The following is a 27,753-nucleotide window of genomic DNA, read 5'->3' as shown; positions in this document are numbered from 1 at the left end:
TCACCGTTATCCAATGTTTTTTATTAGGCCGCAAAAAAAATTTTTTTTTACATGTCACGATGTATCTCAAAAGCAAAATCCCAGAGAGAAAAATGGAAGACTAAAATATGCGTCTTCTTTCATGGGTTTTCCTTTGCGTCACTCATTTAGCAACATTCTGTATAGACTTGTTTCTACTTTAATTCTGTTCTCATGTTGGTACACTATACAGCAAATACGTTGGATTTATTATTCTAAGCAAGCACATTTCTACACACATATTTGCAAATAATATCATGTTTCACATTGAATTCAAGGTATGTATCAGTAACAATTTCAATGAAATTTTTACACCTTATATTAACTTAATGTTTTGGGTGAAAATATTCGGGAAATTTTCAAGCGATATCTATACTTATATCACATCATAAATAATAACCATGGACATGGTCCGAAGATGATAATTGGAGAAATCAATTAGATTTAGGATTCTTCAAAAGTAGAGGAAGAACAACTAGGGGCTCGTTGTATATCGGGTTATCCGAATAAAGGCTCCATGTCTTATTATTGCAGTCGAAAATACCTGAAAAAAGATTGAATATGTGAATGAATTAACTAAAATTTATCAGCGAGAACAGCGCGCATGGATTAAAATTTTGTTTTATGATTTTTATACCCAGATGAGGTGATCAAATTACAGAGCAGCTGATGTAGAACAGGATCCAGCGTGGGTTATTGATGTTTACGCAAATAAAAATAGAATGTAGGTTATTCTCAATAGTTTTAGAGGGTTCTATTATTCTGAAAAATCATGCTTTTCCAATTTTTTAGGCCTTTTTTGAGTATAGTCTTATTTGTACATTATCGCCTTATTATCCAGATGTCTTTCATATAATGTAAATTCCTAAGTAATAGAAGAAGCTATATCATTTTTTCTTCATCACTTCTTTGCATTAGTATTTTTTCCCTCAAATTAAAGATCCAAACTATAGAGAACTATTGTATAATTATATAGGATATATACTAGACAATTGATATTATTTCGGAAAAAACCAAGATCGAAGTATTAAAACCGAAATGAGAAGGATGATGTAAAGATCCTCCTAAAGCTATATTTCTGTATGTTAATTTACACCACTCTCCGAAACAAGCACTATACAAATTCCAATGTGAATACATATGGATATAATCTCAACAAATTGACGGTATATTCTCCTATTTCTGATTTAGAGTAAGAAGTTTAATTATTAATTTTGCAATATCAACTTACCCACGGCAATAGTTTTGACATAATCGTTGGGTTGGTCTCTAAATACTTTTTGTTCCGGATGAGATGTATCGCCTAACATCTTCACAACATCTTCGAATGAAGAAGGTGGATGGTAATTTTTCAGTGTTTCAGAGCGACATTTGCTACTGAGCAACATCATTTCATTAGCTTGGTCAAGAGGCAGTCTTTGGTATCTGAAAGGAGTATGAGATTATATATTAATTTTTTTCTATGAGAATTTTATTTTATTTCTTCCAAAATTTTATCAAAATAGTCCCAAAATATACATATACATCGATGAAATACGCCTTCAAATATAATAACGTTAAATTTGGCACCCATCTATAAGTATAACGAGCAGAGGGTGTTTTGATGAGTGCAGAAGACAGAACTGGTCAAAATATAACTCGAACAAAATTTTCGGAATTACAAAGTTGGAAAAATCTTCGATAAAATAGATCCCAATACGGCATCTTGATTCTGTGTTATATGCACTATTGGAAAGTTCACGAGAAACCCTTTATGTCGTGATGACCTAATGAATTATACCTAGGTCTCTACTACATATATGATTTCATTTAGAATATCGGCCCCTTCGGTTTTTGAATGGGAATAAAAATGGAAACTTTGCTTGCCTATTTCTCATTATTTTGTTTGTGATTTGGAGGTTTTTTCATGATTTTTTTTATTTAATACAAAAAAGAACTAAGACACCTATAGTTTGGTGTTTGCACAGTCTTACCCAGTAGGGTAAAAATACTGTAGCAATACTCAGTACAAAGATTATAGAGTTAGGAAGATAGAAGATAGGAAACCAAGCGTATACACTTGCGGTAGCGCCACCTGGTGGTTCAATTGTTGTACTAAGATGCCAAGAATGGTTAAAATATTTATTCGACGGCCATTTGGAGAAACATAATTTGACTTTTGTAAGATTTGAAGAAACATGGCCGTTTTGTTTTGATTCTCTTTCCGCTCGTCGTTTATTTAGTTCATTTTAGTCGTTTATTATTAGAGTTTTTTGTGTATTTCCTTAGTGAAAACTTCAAAATCAAAGAAAAATATCTTTGCTCAAAATGTCTTATGGAAACTATTGTATGGTGAGGAACTGTGGAAACTGTAGTACAAAAGATTCTCCGAAAATAAGTTTTTCGAATTCACCATAAATATCTGAACGTAAGTATTGAAACTCGTACAATGTGACTCTGATATTGATTGATTTTTATTTTCAGTACTCTGAAGTGAATAGGATTTTCAGTATGTCCAGACATTGACTTGGTGAACTGCAGTAAAAAAGTTTCTCCTGGAATACATAGAGTCATTATAGATTCTTTGAGGTTGCATCTCCTAAATACTGAGCAGAAAAAAGAAATTTGTTCTCTGATGTACGATGAAATTAGTCTATGTGAAAAGTTGCACTTTGGCGATCACCACGTTGTCTATGAGTAAGTGGTGAGACAAGCTGAGGATGGTATAAAAGAGTAAGTCCAAAACTTCAAGTGAAAACGATAGAGCAATACAAAGTACTAGAGAATCCAACTGGTCGAATTAGGAAATAATTTTTAACTTTAAATCTGATTTTCTCAAAACCAAATAAAATGCACTTGTACTCCAAGGCTCTTACACTACAATTTTATACATTAGAATAGATACACGTATTTCAATTTATCACTGAATTTTATCATTTATAGCTGGATATATGTATTATTATGTTGATATGCAATTCATGTTATTAGTGAAGTTATTTGCATTTCGGAGTTGACTTGTTATTCTTACATATCTTTACCGACATACAGGTTACACCTATGTAAATTTGTTTTTAATTGTGGTTCTGAAAATTCTGTAACTAATATGTAAAAGAATTCTTGAGAGATATGTTGTATCGAATATTTGTTCATATTAATTTCTGATAAAAATTTTACAAATTCAACTGATTCTATTAATTGGAAAAAAATGTATTGTGTAGAAATTACACCTTTGATATATAACATTCCATCATGTTCTGTTGTGTCTTATATTCAGAGCTCAATTATTTGTGTACAGGATGTTTTCAAAGGTGAATTATTTTCACCAATTGTACCTTCCGTTAAAAAAAAGCCTGACCTTTGAATACACCATGTACAATCTTCAATTTTGTCAAATTTTTCTATATATTTCAAATAAAAAGTATAGCAAATCTAACACAGTATTTCATTGATATTAATTGATTCACAACAATGTTTAGATGAAAAAAACATCTTGATCACAAAACAAAGGCCTATTTTTGTTTTGTCGCTCAGGATGTTTTTTCTGGTTTCGACCAAGTCTACTCGAATTCAATAAGAGGAATAGAATTCGAATTTCGCGCCCTTTTATTGAGGAACAGAATTCGAATTTCGCGCCCTTCAATTATGAAATAGAAAACTGTTATTCAACAGTTTGAGAGCACGACTTCAGCGCCACCTGATTGTCAATTGTGTGCAACACAGGCCAAAACGTATACGCTTTTTAGTACTAGCGATATGAGGCTGTTTCCTATCTTCCTAACTCTATAATCTTTGACTCAGTAAAATCATTGAGTATTAAACCCCCCTAGGGTCTAGGCCCTGCAGGAACAACGAGGTTCAGAGAAATGAAGCCAAAACAGAGACAAACTCTCTGGCCAAAATAAGTTAATAAGAGTTCCTTTTCCGGTTCGAAGGGGCGCAGCTGTGCCTCGGAGAACTACAGTGACTTTTTCACCCTAGCATCTGGAGGTGGGTAATTGAACTATTAGACTGGACATCAAGTTGATGATGCTCAGGTCCGGCGTGTGGAAATGTCCGTTGTTCAGTATTTCATTGCAATGGAAGATTTGCCAATTGCGAATAATCATGCAAAATAATAAATAATAATTGCATGAATATAGAACACCCTAAATGCGGGTTTGACACTCAATGGTAAAACGGATCTTGGATTTTTCAGTGGAGGCAAAATCTAAGAAATGCCACTTCCAACAAATGCACCATTCATCATTATCATTCCAGAATTTGCCGCCAAAGATGCCCATAGGCCGTCCCAAAAAAAGGCCAAAACGACCAGCCCTAATCATTCTCTATTTAGTCTATATTTTCCTCCGAAATATATGCATTCCACTTTCAAGATTTCTTGATCTGTTGTAGTAAACCTATATTATATGTATACAGGGTGTACCAAAACTAGTGAATCAAACGTCACACCACGATAGTGTAGACCAAATACTATTGAATGACACCAATATTAGTTCAGCGAAAATGTACTGTTTCCAAAATAATCAGAATTTTATGAAAATACCTAAAGTTGCCGATTTTCGAACAATTTTTTTCAATCACAGGGCCAGTTTGTGACAAAGGATAGCGATTTTAAATCATATTAATTTTAGATTATTGATTTATCACACCTAATTAAAATTATTCCAAGTAGTTAATCGAAAAACCAAGTAAATGTAAATTAAAACAATTGTTTTTCTACATAATTTGTATTACTCAGAATGAACCCCCTCTATAGGGGTGATAATATGGGCGAAAAACGCTGTCCTTAATCACAAATTGGCCCTGTGATTGGAAAAATAGACCGAAAATCAGCAATTGCAGGTTAGGTTATTTTGGAAACGGTACATTTTCGCTCAACTAATGTTGGTGTCATTCGATAGTATTTGATTTACTCTACCGAGGTGTGACGTTTGATTCGCTAGTTTTGAGACACCCTGTATATAGGTACCTGCTGAGTGGTGTATTTGTCTCCCACGCTTGAATTGGTCGACTCTCAAATTTGACGGTAAAAGTTTAGATTATAAGTGCCCACCTCCGTCAATTTTTTCTGAAATGAAGTATTGTATGAAAAATCGATTGGAACATGCCTCAACTTCGGGAGACTTGCAGTTTGGGAGATATGATTTTTTAAAGTTCTTCTGAAAATTGCAAATATTCGGTGTAAATCAGTCGAATTGTAATATTTTTTCTGTCCAGCGCTTGAATAACTAAATCCAATCATTTATTCTATTTATTAATATCTTAAAATGGTTTTTTCTTCATGTACAAATATGATTTTTCACTTTTCCAACCTAAACTAACCTAACCTAACTTCGAAACCATTATTTATATTCTCATCGAAAATTCAAAAATTCCCCACATTTTTCAGAATAAACTAACTGAAAACGTCAACTCATCGAGTTCTCTTAAGGCTAATATTAGCGCTAATTCTTTGAAATTGATGACGAAGACAAAAATCCAAAGTAAACAGGAGCCCTTTATAAATGCCGCCCGAGGCAAGTACCCTAGCCCTCCCCTAGATCCGGCCCTGGAAATTCTTCTACACTGTTTTGAACTCCCTTTCATTATACAAGTTCTTTAAACCATCCTCAAACTTCAAACAATTATTCACATAGTCTTGTCAGTAAACAATGACTGTTTTGCCGCTGCCGGCGTCATTTTCAAGCCCAGTACTTTATTTTAAAGCAAAGATTATAGAGTTACGTTAATAATAATCTTTGTTTTAATGGAAGGGTATTAGATTTGGGGGATGACAACTTCGCCATCTTGAATAATTTAATTAATGCGATTTTTGTTGAGTTCTACCTTCTGTCATGATGAAGATCTAGCTTTGAAAACATATCCATCACATCGCATTTCTTATAGGTTCTTATGGAGACTCAAAATCAAAATATGTGTTTTACAAATTTCGCAGTACCCTATTCATTTCATCGCAAAATGAAGAAGAAACTGCAACACCCAGAAGGAGCTGTTTAAATTTTAATTTTTGTAGTTGGTAAAACATATAGATAGTACAGCAAGGAGTAAATGATTAAAATTTTGAGAAAAGATACGAAGGGTTCACATTTTTTTTTAATGAAATTTGTTAATAATGTGTTTGTCCAGCGCGGTTATCCATACACTCCCCAACACGTCTTGGCATTGATGCAAGAAGATGGTCTATCTCCTCTTTAGGGATACTATCCCAAGCTACCTGTACTTCATGTCTCAGAGCCATCAAAGTCCATGGGGGCTGGGGTAAATTTCCAAGCCTTCTACCCATAATGTCCCAAACATGCTCTATTGGTGAAAGATCGGGGGATCTGGGCGGCCATGGCCAAAGATTCACATGGGTCGCTTCAAAAAAGTTTAAACTAACTCTGGCAACATGAGGTCGAGCATTATCTTGCTGAAATATTGGATTCTCGAGCCGGTTAAGGTTAGGAAGAACATATATGGCCCCACTATTTCTTGAAGGTAAAGCAGCGCTGTCATGTTACCTCGAATAAAGACTAAAGGTGACCTACTTCCATGTGCAATAGCACCCCATAACATAACACCTACTGTCCGGTGTACATGACGCTCAACATCAAAATGAGGTTCACGTCTTTCTCCCCGACGTCGTCTTACCCTTCTTCGGCCATCATGTGCACTCAAGGAGAATCGAGATTCATCAGAAAAGATGACCTGATGCCATTCTATATTCCAATGTTGTCGTTCTCTGCACCACTGTAATCGTTGCCGGTCGATAAAGCTGCAGTCCAAAAGACCTTATACGGCGGTAAACCGTTCGGACAGTTACAGGATGGCCTTGTTCTCATAACCTAACCACTCATCAGCCAAAGATCGAGTTGTCGCAAATCGGTCTCTAATGGCCATAAGTCTTAGACGCCGCCCGATCTTGAACTTCATTTGTGCCCCTTCGACGTCTGGTGCCTACTCATCTTCGTACGGTTAGCGATTTATCGAAATGACAACCCCGTCTCCCGTAGACCAATGATTCGACCTCTTTCAAATTCACTTAGCTGGCGATAAATTCCGCGTACATGTGCTCTAGGCATTTTAACAACAACTAAACATAGACTTTGGATCTCTTCAAGCAGCATTATTTCACATGAAAAAACTTTCACGATTTTTTTCTCCAAATTTTAATCATTTACTCCTTGCTATACTATCTATGTTTTACCAAAAAAAAGTTACAATTTAAACAGCTTCTTCTGGTTGTTATAGTTTCTTTGTGAGTTAGTATATATTCATCATATTGTACTCACTCGTTCGTGTGGATGAAATCCTCTCCAGGACTTATGGTCAAGGCGCTGAGTTGTGATTCACTTGAATTGACCGCTGGACCAACTTCTATGTTGTGAAATACTCTATCGCCGTCCTGCTGCAAAAACGTCAAGTTAACAGAACAAGCATCTGCCGCCCCTACTCCCGAATCTCTCAGAATCTGTTGGACCTGCAGAAAATTTTCCGCCCCCAGCATTGCTCTGGTCAAGAAATGACGTGCTTGAAGTGGAGAGAAGAGAAAATATCAGATTATACGACCAAAATTCAATTTTCTATAACTGACGTGATCTGGATCTGTATAGTTTAAACTCACGTGTCTTGCCAGGTTGAAGATTTGTGGCACTGATCGTGTTGATTGAAAATACTAAGCCGTGGTGATTGTAGTTCATCGTATATCCGGGCAAATGACCGGCATAGCATAAAGAGGTAAATTTTTCTTCCTTCACGTTCCACCTTCCCTGCGGCTTATCTGAGATTATATGAGCTGAGACGAAATAGAAATGGTTCAAGGTATCGCTCAATGCATCTTCCGTGTGACCTAGAATTGCCTGGAAGAATAAACATAGAATTAAACGTCTGTCTGTAGGTTATTATTGTAAAATTGTATTCTTTCAAGAAATCAAGGATGCGAAGTTTGGAATTCTCTGAATCCAAATGTATTATTTCTAGTTCTAGAATTCTTCTACGTTTATTGAAATTTGAGCATAATCATTATGCTTCCCTTCAGTGATATCGAGGTTGTCAAAAAATTCTCCCACGCGCGTGTGAAAAAGCTTTTTTGTTGATAAAATTGAAAAGGAAGAGATCCTTCGCTAAAACTACAGATATGTTAATAGTCTTTCATTATTATATACAAAAATATAAGGTCATCCACATACTACTTGTTTTAGTTGTGCTTTGGGATGCACGATGCTTATTTTCAGCTGAAAAGTTCATCTTTTGAAAATTTTGTTAATAAACATAAAATCTTCACCGATATAATATGAGTGTTTGTATGCGCCTATTTTCCGAAGTCTTATACATGAACATATTACATAATCAGCCAAGATATACACTGTGAGCCCCTCATTATAATGAATTCAGCGTTTTTGTTGTAAATCTGCTTGGACACTTGGACAGGTCGATCTGTATTTTGAATTGCGTTTTTTTCCATGTGAGAACATTTTATACAGCGTCTCCCACTTTTAAAATATGATGCCATCGATATTTTCTTTTAAATGGCAATCCTGATTTTTCAATGACTATTCTCGAAGGGTAGTAACACATGCGTACCAAATGTCAAATTCCTTTTCCGTTTCGTTAAAAACCTATTTAATAAACATCCATTAATTCCAAAAAAGATTCAAATCAATGAAATGATTCAGACACTTCAAAAATTGAATTTCAGGAGGTTTAAGAAATTTGGATTGTAATTTAAAAGAATTATCGATGACGTCACATCTCAAATTTGGGTTATGATGTATAACATTTTCTTACATCAAAAAGAGCGCAATTCCAGATACTAATCGATCTAGCCGTTCGAGTATACACTCCCTTTGATTTACTGAATTAATTCCAAGTTAAAGACTCGTACTGTATATGAGCACGTTACATTCAATTTCAGAAAGCTGAAAATTGATGGGAAATATTATCACCTATTTTGTTCCATTCTGCAAAATGACCTTTGGGAATAAAACTCATAAAATATTTATAGGGTCCCACTTTTGCAGCCAGGATGCTATCGATACTCTGGGAAATTCACGGATCAAATTGAAAATGGCAGAAAAATGAAGTGCTTTTATTGGGATATTGGAAGGCACATCAGCCAAGAAAACCTTACAGAGAGTATGCGTTTCGTCTGATCACTTATCAATTTTCTTCGAAGGAAATCATAGTTTCCCCTTAGCAATTTCTACACTACATTTGGATATGAAGATCCCAAAAACGTAGAAAGAAGTAGTTCTTTCGTAGTCTAGGTAGATTGATGTAATTTGGTGAAAAATTGAGTGTACCTGTATCATGGGGCAAGGATACTTCTAGCTCGAGGCTATGTGAGTAACATTTACTTAGTGCTTCATATATTATGTAGATATAGTTTTATGACTCAGTGTTTTTTAGAAACGTGAAAAAAATTAAAAACTGTCATTGCCTTCCAAAGGCTGTACCTAATCTTGGAAGGGAGGTCGATTTCGAAAAAAATTTATAGGAACTACCCCTGCTTATTTTCATCGAGGAATCATCTCCCTAAGTCCTTCGAATTTGTTTACAGACACCCTGCATAAGTGAACTTTCAAAAAACGTTCAACGTTGCGAGTACTTTTAGGGCACTGATGCACGTTTATCATACACTATTTTCAATCATACCTCCATCACAATTTCAATACCAATGCCTGAAGTGATTTTCAGATTTTTCTGCCTATCGGCACAAAAATTGCTTAAAATTATTATCAGCCCAAAAACCTCCAAATTAAAACTGTTCTAATTATATTCGGAACTTACATGATCCTTTAGATTCAGTGCTATGGAAGAACATCCAGTGGGTTGTTTCAGTCCTTCTTTGTTTTGAGGTTTGAGTATCACGTCATCTATATGTAGCAACAGTAGCTGCAAGAAGTTGTAATGAGTAACCATGCAAGTTTTTTAAGCTTTCCTGAATAGCTGAGCTATTCGCTTTCGAAGGAAAGAGATCATAGAACGCATAATTCTATAATTACACTATTAAACAATTTTTTTTTATAAAGTATACAATACCTTGAACTAATAATCATTTCACCTTTCACGAGAAACTGTCTTTTCTTATTCCTCCGGTATTAAGTATTCCCTAATAGAAAATGTTTATTTTTATGTAATCAACTCATGCATATTTAGTGGAAAGGAGTAGGTACTTCTTTTCTTGATTTACTTATATGCTCAAAAAACTCTGATCAATACAAAAATTGAACTCCACTCTCTACTCACCGCCATATCAATAAATTTGTTTGAGCATATTATTCCAGACAATTTGAAAGTGCAACATTTCGTCTAAGATACCTACTTCAAGGACAACCACCAAAAGATAGATGGTTAAATCTAGAAATCGCAAGATGAGTATGGTAATCCTGGGCAAACATATAGATAAGGTGATTGGTCATGACCAAAAACTTTTATTATATGGATAAACGTATAATGAGAGTTGAAAAAAAGATCTTTATGTAGTAAGCTGTGAAATTTGGCAGTTGACATTATTTTCTGATGAAAATTGAAATGTAAAACTTCAACTTCAATATTTTACATTTATCTTGACGGAGTTTCTGATAGACGCTTCCTATCAATAATTCACACTACCAACCTTATAAAAAGGAACTTTGGCACCATCAGCAATCCCTTCCAGTTCTTTTATATATTGGGGAAAATTCCGGATCAAATTGTTGAGAGTTGCCTCATAAGCCTCCTTTCCTTCTGTTGTGTTGTACGCGGGTAGGTATTCTTGATTCAGCGCTTCAGATGAGTTAACGAAACTTTGTATCAGCGACCCAAAAGTTCTTCCCTGAAAAAAGTTACATTAATTGCATCGAAAGAGTCGAACGAGAAATTAGTGTTGTTTGTCTCACAAAAAACGAGGGAATACTGTGAAACATTCATGTACTTAATAGGTATACCAACACTGAATGGAACATTGAATGGATCAAGGTTTTTTTACTCATTTATCGAATGGATAAATCCAGAAATATTTGGTTTATGAATTTTATAATATCCATGCACTGAGGTTTTTTGTGGAACGCCATTACAATCTGGATAATATAATATACGGTAGATGATATAGGGGTAGTAGGAACAGAAGTATAGTTGGTTCAGAAAAATTTAATCTACAGGATGGGCTTTTTAAAACGAAACAGACGAGACAACCACCTTAATTGTTGAAAAAAGTAATTACCAATAATAATTATTTCGTTGTCTAATATTGACAATTAACGGTTACCATGGTAACCACAGAATGAATTAGTCAAATAATTGATGATTTCACATAGCATGGTTAGCGAAATGACTGGTACTGTACGAAATTCAAAATTGAATATCTCGAAAATGAATGCAATAAATAAGAAAAAAATTAATATGCTGAATTCAGGATAAAAAGGCCTTTCAAATGAGGTATTACTCACCCTATCTTTCTCATTCAAAATTTAGGGGTTGTTGTTCTAACACTAAGGGTTGAAGCGATATAGTTGTGAATTTGACCGAAACAAAAATCGACGTGTCCGAGCATTTTTTCGAAATAAATTTATTCCGCCCGTTATCTCGTCTGTTTTGTTTTAAAAAGCCCACCCTGTATAATAATATTTAATTTGGTGGAAATACTAAAAATGATATCACGACACCCCATATGAGATGAGCGTATTATACATGTTGGATTTTTATATGAGGCATAAAAAGCATTTAAAAATTTAATAGTATACAGGGTGTTCCTAAAATTGGAGATACAAACGAAAACAGAAGATTCTTTGAGTAATCTTGAGAAAAAAAGTCCCATAAACATGGGATCGCAAACGATTCGTTTTCGACCTACAGGCTACAGAGTATTGAAGTTAAAAAAAATTTCAAGTTTTTGTCTTATAGTATCTACATTTCACAAGATATTCTGAAATTCTGAAATTTGGCAAAAATATTATAATAATTGATAGTTCACACTAACACCATTTGACATGCCACTTTCGATAGTAAATCTACAGGGTGATATTTTTTCTGGAACACTGTCCCCCGTTTTCCTCCAGAACCTTTTTTTGGTGAGCCAATGTTGACTTGAAAAATGTTAAAAGAAGATTTGTTGTTATAGTAAACCTTATGGTATCTTGTAGTTTTGTCGTATCTGCTACCAATTTCGAAAATTTCTTAGGATTTCTATCCCTTCCTCAGAAAAATCCAAATCATCATAAAAATTCAGTTAGTAAGCTGTGGTGAACAAATTACTTGACACATCAAATTAAACTCGCCATTTTTCTGATAATTAATGTGTTTTCAGAACTTGTTTTGATACCAACCCAAAAATTCGAACTTTAACACCCTGTATCTCGAAAACGAAACGTTTGCGATCCCATGTTTATTGGACTCTTCTTCTTAAAATCACTTGAGGAATCTCCCCTCTTCGTTTGTAGCTCCAATTCAGAAACAGCCTGTATATGTGGAACAATAATGCACGCTCCCGCCAAAAAATTGTTTTTGGTTATTGTCTTTATATGTCTTATTGTCTTTTATGATTGATATACATATTTCAATTTAATCAATTTTTATTATATTTTTCCTGAAATCATTGTTGATATTCGCTTCAAGCTTTTAAATGACGTATCACTAGTAGGTGGTTGTCTAACAGCCGATTTCATAATCAAACCTAAAGTCCCTTTAATTTTAAAGCTTCCTTTAACCCTACTAAAAATAACATTAAAGGAAGCTTTACGCTTAAAGTGACTTTAAATTTGATTATGAAACTGGACGTAAGTTGTCTTTTGAATTTCTTACTTGAACAGCTGAACTAAATTTGACTTGTCGTGAAGAAATATTTTTAAATCTTTCATTTAATCCTCTTCAAAACTTTGTTTGCAGTTTATATTCTCGACGAAACGATTAAATTCCAGAATCCTCCAATTAGTCCAATGATTTAACAGCTTATGATTTGTTTTCATCTTATAATTGTTTTCTTCATGATCGTTAATTAAATCAAAGTTGGAATTCATCCATGTCGAGTGTATATTTTTTCCATACAAAGTATTCAACCGGCTGCAATTATCTCATTGCACTGCATTTCTTCAATTAGACAACTTAACTTGCATAGCTATCGAAACTTTGTGACAATAATTTTCCAGGATATAATAGTATTTAGCATATTCCTTATCAAAGTCAGTCAAGGGCGTCAAGGCGATTTATATTTATCAATTGAAATGGCTATCATTGAATCAATAGTAATAGCAATAGCAATTTCCGTAAGATTTGATGTAAATTTTTCTTAATTTATATTTTGTATTAGTTGTGAAATGTATCTACCTATTTGACATAAAGGCTAATATTGTTTATTGCCTCGAAAATACTAACCGCTCAAGAATTCACCTGCATTTCGAATGTTTCTTTCGACTATGGACTCCATAATATTGGATATTGAATGACTTAATGAAAATCCATAATCGAACCGAAAATTCCTTTACCCGATTTTCAAAAGGATGAATGATTTCAACCACTACGATAGCATTTCAGGTAGGTGAAGCACTTGTAGTGGTTAAATAACTATTCCTAAGCTGCATGATTTCGACCAAAGAAATAACAAATCTCTTTCTTTGAATTAAGCAATTAATTATGCACGTCTGTATAAGGTTGAATATAATATTTGTCAGAGCATATTTTTATGTCTCCCGCTGGCAATGGGTTAACCGGTTACTTCACGCCTGAAATCTCAGATTTATAGCTATAAACTGGGAATTGCTGGGCATTCAAAGAAACGAAATTGATTTGACCATCAATATACTGTGAAGTAATCGATTTTGTTGAGGATCAAACTTCCGCTATGAGGAATGATAATTTTCGATGATTACCACTTAATTTTAGGTTCCTTCGAATCCTTCGTCTGAGAGTTTCAATTCTTATAGGTAGCTAGATATACAAGGTGTGTCTTTGACTCGTACAAATATTTTAACAGTAGATTCTTGGGGTCAAAAGAAACACTTTTTTCCCTTACCATTTTTTTCGAATCGGTTCGGTTTGAAATATACACAGGCTGTTGAAAAACCATACAAAAATGTTATTTTTGAATCTATCTCACAAACGGTTTTATCGAATGAAATGAATTTCGGAATATAATTTTTCATTTATTTGATGAATCTTTTTCGAACACCAGATATAGCCCACGTCTTCCAGTTTTCTTATTATGACCCTTACGTACCATAAAAATACCAAAAATTCAAAGAACCCAACTCTTGAAACTATGTTGGACGCTATCTAATGAGTATTTGAACGTTTTCTAAAATAAAAGTATTCTTTCTCGTATAATGCGTCGTTCTTAAGGTCCACATATGTGTGGTGACAAAGATTTAGCTATATAGTTTTTCTGAAGGTAATTTGGTTTTTCGAGGAGTGACACAGCTCATTATGAAAACTTTAAATTGCTATCTTTTTATCAGGGTCGAATCAGAAAAATGGTATAGGCAAGAAGTGTTTCTTTTGACCTCGAAAATCTACTGTTATATTATTTGTACGAGTCAAAGACTCACCCTGTATAGGTGAGCTTCTTACGGATCCTACAACCCTTAAGAATGTCCCAACGATAATTGGTTTTTTGTACTCAGAATTTCATATCTACTGATTGTTTTTTGTGGTATAATCTCTTTTAATAAAAAAGTAGCTAAGTGATCATTGTGTTTTCTAGATACAATTCTCATTTGATCGTCGTAAAATATGTTGTGATGAGCTGCTTCAATTTGTTTATCATGTCTAGAGTGATAATGTCATTTAGAGAGGTAGTCACGAGGATGCACAGAAGTGTAACGGCTGGGCAAAATTGATGATACCTGAACTACAACTTTTTAACCCAACAAAATAGGAAAATGAATGTGCCATGCAATTCATGTCGTCTTTTTTCGAGAAACTAACAATGCCATCAACTGCATTCCTCTATTTTCTTTTGTTTGTGGGTTATAGACCAAAATTTAAATTTGGCGATTTCAACTTTGGTCATTATCTCCGTTTCTGTTTGTGCTAAGATGTTGAAATGAAAAAACTTTTGAGACACTCTTTTTATAGCAATCCAGTGGCGTACTATGATTTTTTCCTACATGTTTATTTACTGAGCTATAACATAAACTTGTGTTTATGAAAATCGTAGGTTAAAATGGCTTAGAAAGAATCGCAATTTTTTTCAGAAATATATCTTACATCGCCCTCAGTGTCTAAGTCATTTTAAACTACTGTCTTCATGAGAAAAAACACATCTTTATGTTATAAGCTCAGCAAATAAACCCGTTGGAAAAAACCTCACTCTAGGCTCCCAACTGATCGACTGGCTGGTGCAGAGAATTGCTGAAATGAGAACCTCAATGAAAAAACATTAGGTTAAGTGATTCTTTAAGATTGTGTTCGGTCATGCATGATTGATGTGCAAGGGTTAAAAGGTGATGTGGTGTGGAGAAACACTTTTCTACGGAAAGGCCTGTGCACCAAACTGTCGGAATTATGGTATGAGGGGTTACTGCTTATATATGCTATGGAAGTAGGTCATCTTTGGTATTCTTCAGAGGAAACATGGTCGCCGCGTGATACATCTAGGAGGTGATTGAACCACATGTTCTGCCCTATATTTGGACGCTGTCCAATCCACTTTTCCAAAAAGTTAATGCACGTATACACGACCACATGTATCCAGAATTACCTGCTTAAGTATCAAAATGGTATTCTTCGCAGTTTTTATTGAAATAAGGATCCCTTGATCTGTCATCTAGGAATTCTGTCAAAATTAGAAAATTTACCGATCGAATTGAATTATAGCCCAGCAAGTAGTTGCAAAGTACGAAGATCTTCAAAACCGTTGATGGAAGTATTGTGGGAACAAGGAACAATACGTTTAAAGCATTATTTTAGAACCTTTTCAGGCTGTGAAATTCAAGAAGTAAAAAAGGTGTTGTTTCACGTTAGTGCTTTTTCGTCATTTGATTTGAAAAAACTTTACTGCAGTCATAACTACTTTAACTGGCTTATTCAAGGGCTATTTCATCAAGCGCGATTTAACTCCGCTTACTCAAACTGAGATTAAAATTCAGACAGTCTGTTTCTTTTCGATTCGCCACATATCCACAGACTTTGGTAACCTCTAGTGAATTGACTCGTGAACACATCTCTAAAATATCTTCTATACATAATTGTTCAGTTAATATTTATTTACATTGTCTCCTCATTGTCACGAACTCTGATACGTGTCATTACATATGAGGTGGCATTGGTAGATACCTTGTACCTTGGTACATTTTCGAGAAAAATTATCTTTATGTGATGAACGTATCAAGCGAATTCAATTTAACATAGATACGAAGGAAAGTGGAAAAACTTTGCTGATATACCTTGAGAATTAATAAGGAAAAAGGTGTCCCACCTGAGTGGGAATCGTTAAGGAAATCAAGTTGCAACATGTTATAATTTTACATATTACTGAGTGCGTATTGAGATAAAATTCAAATGAGGCAACGGAGGGAACTAAATGTGATTAAAACTCCTCATTCTAACGATCTAGGGAAAGGAGAGAAGGACGAATATATGAAGTCTTTCGATTTTTACTCCGATTTTGTCATTAAGGTTGCTGAACAAACCACCTGACACGAATTCTTGAGGATTGAAGCTTCTGAACGTTTTGGAATGTAATGAAACTCTGCAATGAAATGCCGTTTACCCAAATAAAGGACCTGCTCGGCGAATCATCGATTGTTCTCAGTTTGGGTTTTTTCAATAATAGATTTTAATCGATTCATCTCGTTCTTATTCGCGTTAATTGATTCCTTGACATGGTATGGCTAGATATGAGACGTTAATTGCTAATTAACTTTTTTCATTTTGGGTACATTCTGCGTCACATAAGGAAGCAGCAGAGGTAAGAGAAATAACTTTGGCATTGGGAGTTTAAGATGCGGCAAATGCAGGACTTGATTCCTTGTCTGAAAACATTAATATTTCGCGAAGGTGAAGTGCTTCTAAGATATCTGAAGGGGTGTCAAAAATGGGAAATTATCCAAAAAGAGATAGGGGACGATGGGGAAATTGCGGACGCGGGGTAAAAGCGGACACAGGGATATCTACTAGATCCTTCTCGATGCGCTCAGTTATCATGACCAAGTTATCTAGTTTCAATCATCTTTAGTTTGAAGAAAACAGTTATTACCAGTGATCGTTCATAGTTTTCACGATAAATCATTTCGAAAAATTGTGTAACTTGTGATCTAATTTTGAGGATTTTTATTTTGCTGGTGGTGTATATCGAAAGAGTGATGTCGAGTAGTAGGGGAGACTGGGGAGGGTTGATACGTTTTTTGGAATTTTTATTCTGGAAACTGAATTATATGAAGAAGCAGGACTTTTCTTATATTATATAATTCTTCAATTAATCGTTCAACAAAATAAATATAGAAGTCGCAAAACATAAACATCTTATTCTGTACAGAACGTTGAACACAAAAACATGCAAACTGTCTCAAGCCTCCCCACATATGGGAGGATTGATACGATGTACTGGGAGAGTAATCGAGAGGATTATTCAGCTCAGTAGGTAGGTCAGCAATGATACTGGCTTGCTTTGGTCCTATAGGTGTAGAAAAATCAGGAAATTGTCAGTTAGTCACTTCCACACAAGAAAAGTCGGCCTCGTTAAATACATGGGGATTGTACGGTTTTTAAAAATCCCTTTGATATGTTGGATGGTGAAGACGCCTTCATGTAGGCCTATCCAACTAGCTACGGAATATTTTTTTAAGATTATACATGTATCAGGCCTCCCCACGACAAATGTCTCAAACCTCCCTGAAAGCAATTTTTAAAGTGATTTATGTTTTCATCTTATACCCATATATTTTGAAAAGCGAATAAAACTGTAAATTGAGTAGTTTTATGCATATTTCCCAGTGAAATGTTTGTTTATGCCGGAGAATTAATGCATGATCATAAAACCCTTAGGTAACTTGAGTAAAAACTTACAATTTCTCACCTCGAAACACTCTTCGTTGATTATTTCACAAACAAACTACTGTTAGCCTTACATATTAACGTCACGCAATGCCCTCTGCCAAAGAATAGTGTTCACTAGTATAATACTTTTGAAAACGGCTACAGATCGCGGATATAAGCCTGTATCAAGCCTCCCCATGTATCAATGCTCCCTAGTCTCCCCTAAATGATTTCTATCGATTGTTTTGTTTCAATAGAGGTGATGCTCAAATAACATTCGACAAAATATTGTACTAGTCTCAAATATTTGTTGTATTATTTAAGAAATGCCATTTGGGGTAATTGCGAACAAGGCAATCACCCCAAGTATGATGAATAAAAAACAATAATAATTATTGTTTGTTTACAGATGTTCCGAAAATATATATGAAAGATGTACAAAAATGATTTTGCAACAGAAAAAATGGACTAATTCTGCCTTTTCTGCTGTCTACTATTTCCTAGACTAAAAATGCTTGTAAAAAGCGGTAACTGGGTACTGTTCAGGTGGAACATCGTCCTAAAAAGGATTTATCTGTGTTTTCTGCAATTAATATTTACCTCAATTGAGTAAATGCGTTAGTAACCTAGACTGTTTGCAACTAAATCAACACACGTCCGCTTTTACCCCAAACGATTCGGGTAAATACGGACAGAAAGGGTTTTGTATTTCTTGAAAAAAACAATTCTGTTCATTAATCCCGTGAAATTATGAATGACAATTCTATAGTTGATTAACTGGAGATTAATAAATTAATAAAATCAGACTGATAAGCCATTATCTACAAGTGTTATACTTCATTTCCCTTCAGCGTCCGCAATTATCCTATTCGTTGAAGTTTTCGATATAGGTATTTCTAGTCTTTCATAGATCTAAACAAAAAAATAAAGTTATCATCATTTATTGCATAAGTACTACACCACCTCTGGCAGAATATCTCAAAAAAGTTGAAAGATCAGTCAGTTTTCTTCTGTTTCATGCTGTTTTTCTGGGTAACAAGTTTTAGTTTAGATCATTAGATATGTATCATTTGACACGCACTGCATTGTAGCAGAGAATAAGGTGCATTCTTTAACATCAACGAAATGACATTTATCTCTCACGAGTAAGATGTATGCTGCAAGAAATTGATCAAAACTATACTCTTTTACTGAAAACATAATTAAATTTGTAATTTTCATTGATCATCATAAAATTTGGTTAGTTGAACCTGACTGAGAATTTGCATTAATTTTGTATTGTCCTCATCTGTCCCTCGGTGTAGGCGAGTCTTTGACTCGTACAAATATTCTAACAGTAAATTCTTGAGGTCAAAAGAAACTCTTTTTAACTTTACCATTTTTTCCGATTCGCTGTGATAAAAAGATATATCCATATTAAGTTTTCATAATGAGCTATGCCATCCCTGGAGAAACAAATTTATCTTCAGAATAACAAGCTCAATCTATGACACTACACATCCGTGGATATTTTAAACAGTGTTGTATTCAGCCAAAGTACCCAATTTTTCGAATTTCACAGATACGTTTTAACTTTTGAACATCAAATAACTCGAAAACGGCGCATTATACGAGAAAATATGAGAAATACTTTTATTTTACAAAACGTTCAAATATTCATTAGGTAGCGTCAAACTTAGTTTCAAGAGTTGGGTTCTTCGAATTTTTGTTATTTTTATGGTAGGTAATGGTCATAATGAGAGAACTGGAAGACGTGGGTGACATCTTGTGTTCGAAAAAGATTCATTAAATAACTGAAAAACTATATTCCGAAATTCATTTCACTCGATAAGATCGTTTCTGAGATAGAACGAAAAATACATTTTTTTTAAATGGTTTTCAACAGCCTTTATCTTCAAGAACCGTGCCGATTCGGAAAAAATGGTAAAAGAAAAAAGTGTTTATTTTGACCTCAAAAATCTACTGTTAAAATATTTTTACGAGTCAAAGACTCACCCTGTATTAAATTGAGACAGATGAGTAATTGGCTTTGACAATAAAATTGTTGTCGATGTTAAAAGCTATAATGACCAATGTGATATGACTTATTTTATTGAGTGACCATAAAAAAGTAATGATTCTATTAGCAAGAAATGTTTACCTCAAACTCTTACGATTGCATTAAGGGCGCAAGCGTGAAGAATATTTGTTGGAAATATAAGTATCTTTGCGTCCTATATAACGACACAATGCGGTAATGACAGCATTATGTATGTATGCTTTACAGTAATCAAATCGTACATTGTCACATCAAGTATCGGCATAGGAAAAATGATATTTTGGTTGACATACCACATCAAAGCCAACTTCATAGTGCGTCCCTTTTGTATACAGAATAGGGATACTTTGGCGTCTACCAATATCGCTCCCGGTCACCGGCATTTCGTTAAAACTGCGTTTATAAATAAATTAATTAGGATAAACCAACTTTGTTCCACAGCTAAAACTGACTGACCATAATCTCGCACTATGCTGATAACTTGAAGCCGATTTGAAACCTTTCAAACGTCAAATCCTGTTCGCGCAACTACTCCCCCTCTTTTTTATCGGTATCTGATAAACGACACAAAGAAGGTTTTATTTAATTAGTTCATAATTATTTGATACCATACGAACGACGGGAATGGATGTTCCTTGGAATGGCCCGAGGCATGCGTATAAAACCCGCTTCATAATTTGTTTACACCTCACGAAGTAAATATATAAAATATTCGGAAATATTTTTTCCCGTGATGTGAAGCAGAGTTATGTACAATATCTCGAAGAGGGTGGCCTTGACCTTTTCCTCAATCTCAATGGGAAGTAACGGATTAAAAAGTTTTTGTATTCCTTGATGATCAACCCAAAAATTTTCACTGAGACTTTGTCTTACTCGAGTGGAGCTCATGTAGATGCCATTGTTGAATGAAGAATTCCGCTATCGGTTTGTATTCGTATTTTATAGGACAACATAGCAATTCGAAAATTTCATTTGGATTTTCATAAAAATTTGCCTGAAGTAAACTCTAGGGAGACCCAGGTCTCCGAATTTCTGCACTGCACCCTTTTCAATATGATCGTTTTAATTTCAAACTTCTCCTTTTCATTATTTCGTTAATTGGCTTCCAAATTATTCTATTAAGCATTGTCACTAATTAAAATATGTAGAGTGTGGTTATCCGTATTTTCAATGCCAGTTGTATTATCATTCAAAGAATCGTTCAATGTATCAAAGATTTTTTGCACATGTTCATTGCTGTATCCCGTTACCGGAAATAAATCTACAAAAAGACAAAAAAAGGTGCGAACAGACTTGTAATTTCTTAGGGCTAATTGCGACTGTGTGCCCTCCTGTGACTGAAGAGACCCAACCGTGACCTACAGATCCTTCCACACTCCTTCTCGAGTCTCCATTATAACTGTGTACCAAAGAACTCCACTGTGACCTGTCTAACGCTAGTTGTTTCCAGTTATGATTGGCATTAACTGATTTTAGGGATTGATGTAGTATATCATTAAACCGCTTATACTGGCCTCCTGGTTTTCGGGCTCCCTCTGTGAATTCGCCATACAGAGCTATTTTGGGGAGTCTTGTGTCTTGCATCCTCAGAATGTGGCCGCTCCATCTGAGTCGGGCCATCGTTACTCGAATGTCAATTGTTGTACAACTCGCGCGCTGCAAGACTTCTGCATTCGAAACTTTGTGGAACCATCTGATGTGCATTATCTGTCTTAGTCTGATGTGCATTATCTGTCTTAGATGACGTTGTTGCGTTTGTTCAAGCTGTTTAATATGTTGCCTGTAGGGTGTCCAGCTTTCGCTGGACTGCTTTGTAAACAGCTGTCTTGGTCTTCAGATTGAGGTCGTGATTTTGAAACACTTTGACCTTTAAACATGTACTATAGTCGTTGTTGTAATTGTTTTCCTAATAAGTTTAAATTTGTTTCTATTGTTTTGAAGAATTCTTGAAAATTTTTATTGTATAGTCGGGTACTTATTCATATTGAGAAAAATTTTGGACCAGAAGATGGAGGCAAACACATGCTTACAACCCCCTAAACATTGTTTCATTCTATTTTCTATAATTCATGATCTGTTTTATTTCTCTGAGAAAAAAAACCTATATAACAAGAAATTCCAGACATTAAAAAAAAGGCTTGTGAACTACATTTCTGAGAATAAATTCTAGAATATCTTCTGAAGTGCTTGCAGAAATTGAAGTAAAATGTTTGTATCTGTAATACTGAATACTGTTTATATCGTTCATGGTGCACTGGAGCAATAATTAGGTAATATCCAAATAATTTCAAGTTACTCTCTATCACCTTACTCCTTTGTACAGAAAAAATGATCTCTCACTATTTAAATGGAAAATGGCTTCGGTTTAACTTTCGGAATTTCTGATATGTTGTAGATTTTGACATCCCGGCAAAAGTGACAATGGAATTTTAACAATGTCGGAAAGTGACAAAATACCTTTGCATTGTAGGAAGACGTTATAGAGAGACGTTTTATAAAACGTTCAAATATTCATTAGATAGCATTCAACTTAGTTTCAAGAGTTTGGTTTTTCGAATTTTTGGTATTTTTATGGTAATGGTCATAATGAGAAAACTGGAAGACGTGGGAGATATCAAGTGTTCGAAAAAGATTAATCAAATAAATTCAATTCATTTCATTCCATAAAACCGTTTATGAGAACTGAAAATAAAATTTTTTAAACAGCCCATATCTTTCAAACCGAGCTGATTCGGAAAAAGTGATAAAGGAAAAGTTTTGACCCCTAAAATATACTGTTAAAATATTTGTGTGAGTCAAAAACTCACCCTGTATACTAGTAAGAGGGCACTCTGGTTCTTCATGCTGGAATTCACCAACCACCTCATGTGAATGATATTTCTCCTTGAATACATTAGAATATCTAGATTAATAATGGACCGAACAAAAACGTTCAAGTGCCTGGGTTCATCATATCTCTTATAAAAAATCAGTTAATGCATCCCAATCACGTTCATACTCACATTAAAAAGAATGGAATCTTGGATGTTGAACTTGAATACTCAAAGATCTAAATATGGCAATCCTGCGAAGAATTGAGATAGTTGTGCATCAGATCATTATTTCGACTGAATTCATGTCTCAATGTTCTATTCTTGTAGAATTTGGTACTTATGAGGTTTGCCAGAAATAAAAGAAACAAAAGAGTTTTTTTTAATGATATATATATTTTTGACAAGTGAATATGTAATTTAAAATTCCAAATCCTATAGTATCTGTGAGCTTTGAAAAAAAACGATGAAGCCCTAAAAATGATGTTGAAATTTAATAAAAAAACCGATTGAGTAGCTAAATTCAATTATACAGGGTGTAAATTAAATGGTTGCAAGAAAATTCGGGGGTGATTCCTTGTCAAAAAAAAGGTGCCTCTTTTAATTTTTTTTGAGCTGAGCCTGCTCAGATACAGCTATATGAAGATGAAAGGCATTTATTTTTATCAAACCAGAAAAATGACAAAAATTGAGCGGAACTTATAACTTTATTTCGATAAAGGTACAAATTTGCTAACTGAAATCGCTACTTCGTTGATCGTTCAAAAAGATTAGTAAACTGATTTCCGATTTATTAAATCGACATAATGAAAATGTTTTCTGTCGACCATTAAGCAGAAAATGTCGGAATTCTGTAAAATTCTTTCCACATATCCAATTATATCACGAGAATTTTACAGCTGAATTTTTCTTCATGTAGACAGTGGCTTACATGTCACTTTCATGAATAATTCACCTTGATTTGATTGATATACTTGTTGAATAAATTGCATGACAGTTGAATGCTCAGGAGTGAAACGATAGAATATTGTATGAAAAATGACTTCTTTGCACATTTGAAGCTGATAAATTAGGCATAAACTCAAGAACTGGAAACAAGGCATTGATTGTAAGACATTATTAAGCTGTTCATGACTCTTTTCACTTCATTCCAATCTTATTGTCAACCAGTACCGGTTGACTGGTTAATGTTCATACTCGGTAATCTCACTGAAGAAATACTGGATGTTTCACGTAAACTGTCTATTAGACGCATCTAGGAAACCGAATGAGTTTTTCCTGAAAATTTGTAGATCGTAATTCGTAATGGATATATTCAGCTAAAATATTTTGTAATCGAAGGTACTTCCGGTAATACCGGAAATAAGGCCAAACTTTGTTTCATTATGGAGAATTGTAGAATGAAGAATGAAGGCCATCATACACAGAGTGTCCCGCGGTGGAAAATTTGCGTATTAGGTATTAGTGTTGTCGACTATGAACTTCCTCCTTAAAAAATTTTCTACGCAGCTTCTAGCTATACCCTATTGGGATTCCTATGAAAAATATGGTGAAAACAGGAGGTCACACTTTTTTGAATACATATTTCTGCTTGGGAAGTTTTTTCGAAGAGATCTTTACCATTTTCAATTCTGCCATCATGTAGAATTATAACACTTTTAATATTTCCGTTTTTTTTTTGTATTACCCAAGTAGCTTACAATACAAGAATGAAGTTCAAATACCTGTTATTATCATCATCATTAGCTTAGGCGCTCCACTATTGAACAAACGCCTGTATTTATAACTTTAAAAAAACGTATCATTGACTTCATATAAATTAACTAAGGAGCTCCAAACGAGGTCAAAAAGATCTGCACTGTTAAACTATACCATCGAGATCATTTCTGCGAGATGTGAACTCGAAAATATGCGTATATGAATACTTACATCACCCATTTAATTCGAGAGAAGAGAAAACCTTGATGCAAATCCTATCATAGCATGTTATTTCATCGTCACCGCATTATAATTTAGGGAAGCATTGAGTTTTTCAGTGTCATAATAGGTTTTTTCTAATGGGACCTAGAATCCGATATTCCTCTGCTGATGTTGAAAGTTATTCTGAGAGATCAATGAATATCTTAAAAAAGAGTCCATGACACAGTGTGATATCATGAATGAATTAATATATTCGTGAAGAAACACGTGATTTTGAATGGAGCTATAACCATTCACTTCTTTTGGACTCGGAAATGAAAACCAAGGAATCAATTTGGATATATACATCTTTTAAAAAAGAATAGTTGAAAATTATATCAAATCCTACAATATTCGAAGTGAAGTGTAGATATTTGAAATTTTCTTATCTATTTTCGAAAGAAAAAGTTTTATGTAACTTTGTTGAAATTTCATCGAAACTCGTCAGAGGACCAGTGAGAACACCTTATGAGGAGGTGGACGTTTTCAACCTGTTTTTCAATTTCTGTAATATTTTGTTTTTATACAAAATTAGAAGTTTATGCTCAACTCACTTCACAATGGCAAATGCAACTATTCCAGACTTAATTACATCTTCGAAATACTTTAAGGATTTTGTTTTTAAGTCACTTGAAAACTTTGACATTCGAGGACGTATTGATATCTAGTTAGCCTAGACCAGTTGCATAACAAAAATATTGCGTTACCATAGCAAAGAACAAACATTAGAAGTGTCAGTGTGAAGTTTGAGGTCAAAAAATCAAACCAGAGTTACGCAATAAATTAAAAGATAGAAGATGTCCACCAAAATTATGAAAATCGAAAAATTGGAGTATCGAAAACTAATCAATCATCAAGTACCTGTATTTAAAAGGGTTGAGAGGTAAGCTGATTTACGAAGATATTCTTAATATTCTTGGTGAGCAATGTCCTTCGTATGCGACTGTGAAAAATTGGACTGCAAGCTTCAAAAGAGGTAAATTTTCCATTGAAGAAGATGACCGATCGGGAAGGCAAGTTTCTGTGTCAAATATCGATGTAAATACCGAATTGTTCCTGTGGATGAGACTTGGGTACATTTCTACGATCCAGAAACAAAGCAACATTCGATGGAATGGCGACACTCTGGTTCTCCAAGACCTAAGAAGTTTCGTGTCCAAAAATCTACTGGAAAAGTTCTTGCTTCAGTTTTTTGGGATTGCCAAGGAGTAATCATGATTGATTTTTCGGATAAGGGTAGAACAATAACCGGAGATTACTATTCGACTTTATTGACCACTTTTCGGGAAAAAAATTAAAGAGAAAAGACGCGGAAAGCTATCCAAAGGTAATTTGTTTTTGTAGGACAACGCTCCTGCACACAAATCCCATGGAAAAAATTCGTGATTTAGGTTTTGAATTACTAAAACACCCCCTTTATTCACCAGATTTGGCTCCATCTGACTATCATCTCTTTCCTCAACTGAAAAAAAGTTTAAAAGTTCGTGAATTTTCTTCCAACGAGGAAGTAATAAAAGCTGTGGAGTTGTCGAGTTGTGGTTTGCACAGCAAGAAAAAACATTTTTTTTGAAAAATCTAGAGAATTTTTTTTGCGCATACACTATACAGGGCGAGACTTTGACTCGCCCTCGCTAATTTAATAGTAGATTCTCGAGGTCAAAAGAAACACTTTTTTTCCATATCATTTTTCCGAATCAGCTCGGTTTTAAAGATACATGCTGTTGAAAAACCATAAAAAAATTATGTTCTGTTTCACAAACGGTTTTATCGAATAAAATGAATTTCGGACTATAGTGTTTCATTTATTTGATGGGTCTTTTTCGAACATATCTCCCACGTTTTCCAGTTTCCCATTTCGACCATGACGTACCATAAAAATACCAAAAATTCATAGAACCCAACTTTTGAAACTAAGTTGGTCGCTCTGAATATTTGAACGTTTTTTAAAATTTGAAAGTTGAAGTATTCTTCATATTTTCTCCTATAATGCATCAATTTCGAGTAATTTGATGTCCAAAAATTCAAAAGTATCTATGAAATTTCAAAAATTCAGTACATTTTGTCAGAAAAGGTACAACTCCTACAAAGATCCAAAAATGTGTAGTGCCAAAGATTCAGCTAGTTATTCTTAAGATGATTTTGTTTTTCGTGGGGTGGCACAGCTCATTATGAAAATTAAAATGACTGTATTTTTTTGCAGGGCCGAATCAGAAAAAATAGTATCAGAAACAAGTGTTTCTTTTAACCTCAAGAATCTACTTTAAAATTTTTGTACGAGTCAAAGACTTACCCTTTATGGTGTATATTATACTGTTTATGAATCCATTTGTCAAAACAGACACACATATCAATAAGTTACCTTCAGAAATTCATCTCCATATCTGATAGTAATCGATGTTAATTGTTACTAATCTATCAGTACCTTATAAAAATTCACCTCGTTAAGCATAAGTGATTTATTGTCGAATTGAGCCACTTTCATTCATGAGGATAATGCAGGTTTTTATTTTGGACAACCAGTTACTTCAATGTTGAATATCTCCGATATCATGAATAACTCTGCTATTACATTGCTATTTGAGGAAGGAACTCAATAAGGAATCGAGAATAATTTAATAGTCAACTGAGTGTCACGAATTAATAGTAAACTCACATTTGGTGCAGATTCATTCTATATATTTTATGATACAATGTAATATTATAAGTACCTAATTTATTCATTGACAGTACAAATTTGACAAAGCCATTTATTACTTCGTCTGGAGCTCATAATAATCTTAAAAGTCTTGTTATAACTGGTAGGTACTGTTGTCTTGTCGTTTGTGTCTAGCACTTGACACGTTATTTATGTTTCTAATTTCCTCGTATTTGTTTTTATATTGTTTGAAATATTCTGAAATTATTTGTCACGATATTAAGTTTGGCATCTGACAATGTATTTTCGAACGACAAGAATCAATTTGTAATTAAAATTGTTGTATTTGGAAAAGTTAATATTTGAGTGTTGATTTAACATGGTTT

General features: G+C 34.2%; 1 protein-coding gene across 1 annotated transcript; it reads right to left on the bottom strand.

The window, feature by feature from the left end:
* Positions 1–319: 319 nt before the first annotated feature.
* On the bottom strand, positions 320–20,462 carry LOC123310085. Its single transcript, XM_044893465.1, has 7 exons — positions 20,257–20,462; positions 10,595–10,792; positions 9,766–9,870; positions 7,601–7,835; positions 7,269–7,506; positions 1,250–1,443; positions 320–562 (listed from the first exon to the last, which is right to left on the bottom strand). The coding sequence occupies exons 1-7, from the start codon at positions 20,344–20,346 to the stop codon at positions 453–455; spliced, it is 1,170 nt and encodes a 389-aa protein (XP_044749400.1). The 5' UTR covers positions 20,347–20,462; the 3' UTR covers positions 320–452.
* Positions 20,463–27,753: the final 7,291 nt, after the last annotated feature.

Source organism: Coccinella septempunctata, chromosome 1 (assembly GCF_907165205.1).
Source record: "Coccinella septempunctata chromosome 1, icCocSept1.1, whole genome shotgun sequence".
Taxonomy (NCBI): Eukaryota; Metazoa; Arthropoda; class Insecta; order Coleoptera; family Coccinellidae; genus Coccinella; species Coccinella septempunctata.
Note: the sequence above shows the minus strand (reverse complement) of the source record. Positions and strands in the feature narration are given on the sequence as shown.

Excerpts from the sequence above, each read along its gene's own strand:
- LOC123310085 (XM_044893465.1), bottom strand. The coding sequence starts at position 20,346 with ATGCCGGTGACCGGGAGCGATATTGGTAGACGCCAAAGTATCCCTATT. Across the intron at positions 10,793-20,256 it reads ATGAAGTTGGCTTTGATGTG|GGAAGAACTTTTGGGTCGCT; the intron begins GTATGTCAACCA and ends AACTTTTTTCAG. Across the intron at positions 563-1,249 it reads TGTCAAAACTATTGCCGTGG|GTATTTTCGACTGCAATAAT; the intron begins GTAAGTTGATAT and ends ATCTTTTTTCAG.